The 4,286-nt window shown below is 27.6% G+C and overlaps 1 protein-coding gene across 1 annotated transcript; it reads left to right on the top strand.

Moving 5' to 3' along the window:
- Positions 1-375: 375 nt before the first annotated feature.
- Positions 376-1,517, top strand: LOC119680867 (ATP synthase subunit O, mitochondrial). The gene is made up of 3 exons (XM_038093873.1): positions 376-488; positions 691-1,128; positions 1,186-1,517. The coding sequence occupies exons 1-3, from the start codon at positions 459-461 to the stop codon at positions 1,339-1,341; spliced, it is 624 nt and encodes a 207-aa protein (XP_037949801.1). The 5' UTR covers positions 376-458; the 3' UTR covers positions 1,342-1,517.
- Positions 1,518-4,286: the final 2,769 nt, after the last annotated feature.

Genomic DNA, 4,286 nt, shown 5'->3' with positions numbered 1-4,286 from the left:
CAAGTAGTATCAAATTTTTATACTCCAACCCTAAAAGAGAGTAATATAATATTATCGTGGTATGATCACATGTATTCAATATGTATGTTAAAATGTTATAATAAATAAATTTTTCTTCAAAAAGTATTTTTTGTTGAAATATATCAAAACCCGTTATTAAATCACGGCCTTTCTAAAATCCTTATCATGCCTAATATACATTAAGGCTTGTACCTGCTTATACCTTTAAACTTAATAAAATTTAATTCAAGATATATTCTAATATACGAAATATATTACTATATAAAACACAATAAATTCTTGTATGCTTGAATATGTAGCTATATAGTACCCTTTTTGTTTGTTTATAGCAACCCAGTTTCTTGTCAATTAAAATATCTCGTAACAGTGAACATTAAAATTCACGTAAGCCGTTACGTAGTTTCAGCACCGATTTTTTTTGCCCACGATATTGTACGATGGCAGCAATAAATAAATTAACAGTTTTGGTAGGAATATTCATATTTATTTGATTTAATATATATATATAATTCATGTAATATATGAGACACCAATTAAATTACGTTTCCGATAAGTGGTTTATTGCGAAGTGTGAAACATTTGGGTTATGTAATTGTGAAACAGTTAAAAGAAAATTTATAATAATTTCTATTATAATAGATAAAAATATATTATACATTCTCATTTTAGACTCGTAGTTTGAGTTCCACAACTCAAAAGGTCAAACTTCCCGTACAAGTATTTGGGTTGGAGGGTCGATATGCTACCGCACTCTATACGGCCGCTACTAAGTTGAATCAGCTTGAGCAAGTTGAAAAAGATTTGAGCGCCATTCAAGTAACACTTAAGAGTGATAAAAATTTTCGTGAACTAATGGCAAATCCTATTATTAACAAAAACGCAATGGCTACAGCACTAAAACAAACTGCTGAAAAAATGCGTATGGCTCCAGCAACTGGGAACTTGCTCGGTCTTTTGGCTGACAACAGACGACTTAAAAAGTTAGACACAGTTGCAAATGCCTTTAAAATAATAATGGCAGCACATCGGGGAGAAGTTGTGTGTGAAGTCGTTTCTGCCAAACCACTTGATGCCGGACAGAACAAGCAATTGGAGGGTGCCCTTAAAGTAAGATAGATAACGATTTTTTTAATTTAATTTACAACGTTCAATCTTCGTTTTTAGGCATTCTTGAAACCAAACCAAACTTTAAAAATAACTTCACGTGTAGACCCTGCTATTATTGGGGGGCTAATTGTATCAATTGGTGATAAGTATGTTGACATGAGCATTGCTGCCAAGGTTAAAACGTACACCGATATTATTTCTTCATCAGCTTAAGAAAACATAGTTCTGCAAATGGTACAGATTGGTTAAACTCATATTTGAATTATACTATAACTGTCGGTATACTAGAATTTTGAAAATTAATAAAGTTTAAATAAAAACAATAATTAAATTATAATTTTTGTTTATTTTTGCTTTTAAATAAAATAAGCAGGAATAAACTCCTTTCCAGCAAAAAATATTTTAATTGATTGTCTTTGATGTTTTGACTTCCGGTGAGGCTCTTGTTTCGATATCTATATGACGCAGTGCATCTACTTGCTTATATAAATCTTGATGGACTGTATTATATCGTTGTAAACTTATTTCCAATTGTCGTATTCGTATAGCTTGATCACGTATTATATTCAAAAGCTGTGAGCGATTCAAGTGTTCATATCCTGATATAGAGCTGCGACTAAATTCTTCAATAGAAATATCATGATCTGTGGATTCCTCACATTTAAGAGAGGCAGAACTGCATGATTTTCTTGTATTTATTATAGGCTGCTTTATTGATTCAGATATTTCTGATACATCAATATGTTCTAATTCATCTAATACAGGTGTGATACCTGCAGACCAATCAGAGTCATTTAGTACTTCAACATCCGAATCTGTACCAGATATTGAACATGGTGGTTCATTGTATTCAAATTTTTCAAATAAAACCTCGGTAGATTCATCAAACGCACAACTACAACCATGTCGTGTAGGGACATTTAGAACCGTAAAACCATTTGTATCTATCGTTTGAAGATGAGTAGCATCACGTTTATTATCATAATGAGACTCATTAGTATCCAATATACAGATGTCTGTATTATTTGTACTTGCACTGTTGTAACTTTGCTGCATTTTGTTTCCTGAAGTAATATCTGGTGATAGGAGCTTGAAACTATTGCAAGAAATTATTTCAATGCTTTCGCCATTTTTAACTTGTGGCAAATCATCATTAGCACGTACATTTATGCTTATCGGTGTAATATTCTGTAGTTGCCGCTCTTCTGGAATCATATTAACAATTATTGAAGATTTATTAAAAATGCTTGTCTTCGCTCTCGTTTTTTATTCATACTACATTACTGTATTAATATCACATAGATTGTTGTTTAAAGTCTTATTGAACTCTGATACATATATGCAAATAAATTTACATATATTAAATGTTTGTTTTTATATTAGGTGTACCATTTCACTCCTTTTTCAAATGTTATATTTTTACAAAATTTGCGATAAAATCAAGCCAATTAAAAACAAAACAATATGTTATCGTTAGTGCTACCAGACTTACTAAATTTAACACATTTCTTTACAAAATATTTACGTATTTACTGCAGATATATATAATTATAGAATTACGTTGATTGTAGTTATTAAATATATACTAGGCGCAATCTTTTAATAGCATATTGCAAAAATGTACATTATTTAAGAAGAGACATAAAATATAAAGAAATTGTAAAGCATTGGAACATTAAGTCTGTTCCACGAGTTACTCGTAGTAACACTGTATATACACAAGTGCGTTCCACCAGCAAATTTTCGAGTAAATGAGAGCATCTGAGAGAGCGTAACATCCCTGTCGAAATTTGAAAATACTACACAGACTTTACTCGAACGTATTATTTCAAGCAAAGAATATCTGTGTAAGAAAAGAAACTCTTTGCTCTCTGAGAATAACGTAAGAAATTTTTCAGAAAATTCATTTTTTATAACATTCAATGCATGTTATTTTACCAAGCTTATGTCAAATTGCATACATTTCACAAAAGGATTATTACTATTTTTCATTTTAGTACATTAAATATGTTTAGTAATATTAATGAGGAAAACTGGTTAAAATAAAACTTATGTTTATCTATAAATTAAATCTGTTCACAAAATTATATAAATCTATAATTTACAATAAAATATGTTTAATAGATTCGAGTACATTAAAAGCAGTTTGTAAATTTATAAGTAATAAAAAAACCATTTGAGGCAATAACTATATTTTATAATATATTTTATTATAATGCATCTTTAGTTTTGTGTTATTGTTCTGTTTTAATTGCTAAATATACAAAAATTAAATTGAATAAAATAAAATTTGGTAAAATAATTCCATTATTTAAATAATTTGCACAGAGTATCACCGTTCACAAAAAGAATTAATATAGAAAAAGTAAATGTTTATATGTTTACTGTTTTGTTAAATATTTTTTTAATTTCATTTCAAATAATTTTTGAATAAATAAATGTAATAAAAAATTTTGTTTACACTTTTTAATTAAAAATATTTCGAAAAATTTTCTACTAATTTTATTTAGCACATCGAAATACGAAGTGTGGTGAAAGGGGTTTTATAATTGATTGCAGTGAGTTTTTAGTCAGTATTGGCAGATAAGTTGACGTCAATTTTTTTTTAAAATAATTTGAACTAAACAAAGTAAAAAAATTTCTGTGCTCGAAATAAAGGGAATTAATTATAAAAGTTGTTCGTAATTTAAATCACTTAAGTTAAACAATATTGACTCTTAAATTGTATGTATGCTGGTTTGCCCTTTAAAAAAGTTTCCCTGTATGTAGAAATGGCCCACAATGTTACAGTTTTATAATTCATCATTATTAATGCAAATTTATTTAAAAATAAAACATTTGCTTAACTTTTTAACATACATATTTATTAAAGGCATTTGTTTGAAACAATATATTGTATTTGCGTACATAATAGTATAATATTTATATAACATAAATTGAGTCTTTTTTAAATAATAAACTAAAAATATGTTGAATGTATTATTAAAATCTGAGACTAGATAATTATACTGGCTAATTATAAATATTATATAGTATCTTTACATATAAAAAATTAACATTTAATAACGAAATTAGAAAGAAAATTATAGCATTTTCTTAATAAAAAAAAAATATGATATAGTTCTTAATTTTGCGAAATATTCTTATAATAATAACAT

Source organism: Teleopsis dalmanni, chromosome 2 (assembly GCF_002237135.1).
Source record: "Teleopsis dalmanni isolate 2A chromosome 2, ASM223713v2, whole genome shotgun sequence".
Taxonomy (NCBI): domain Eukaryota; kingdom Metazoa; phylum Arthropoda; class Insecta; order Diptera; family Diopsidae; genus Teleopsis; species Teleopsis dalmanni.
Note: the sequence above shows the minus strand (reverse complement) of the source record. Positions and strands in the feature narration are given on the sequence as shown.

Excerpts from the sequence above, each read along its gene's own strand:
- LOC119680867 (XM_038093873.1), top strand. The coding sequence starts at position 459 with ATGGCAGCAATAAATAAATTAACAGTTTTG. Across the intron at positions 489-690 it reads TAAATAAATTAACAGTTTTG|ACTCGTAGTTTGAGTTCCAC; the intron begins GTAGGAATATTC and ends TTCTCATTTTAG. Across the intron at positions 1,129-1,185 it reads AATTGGAGGGTGCCCTTAAA|GCATTCTTGAAACCAAACCA; the intron begins GTAAGATAGATA and ends CTTCGTTTTTAG.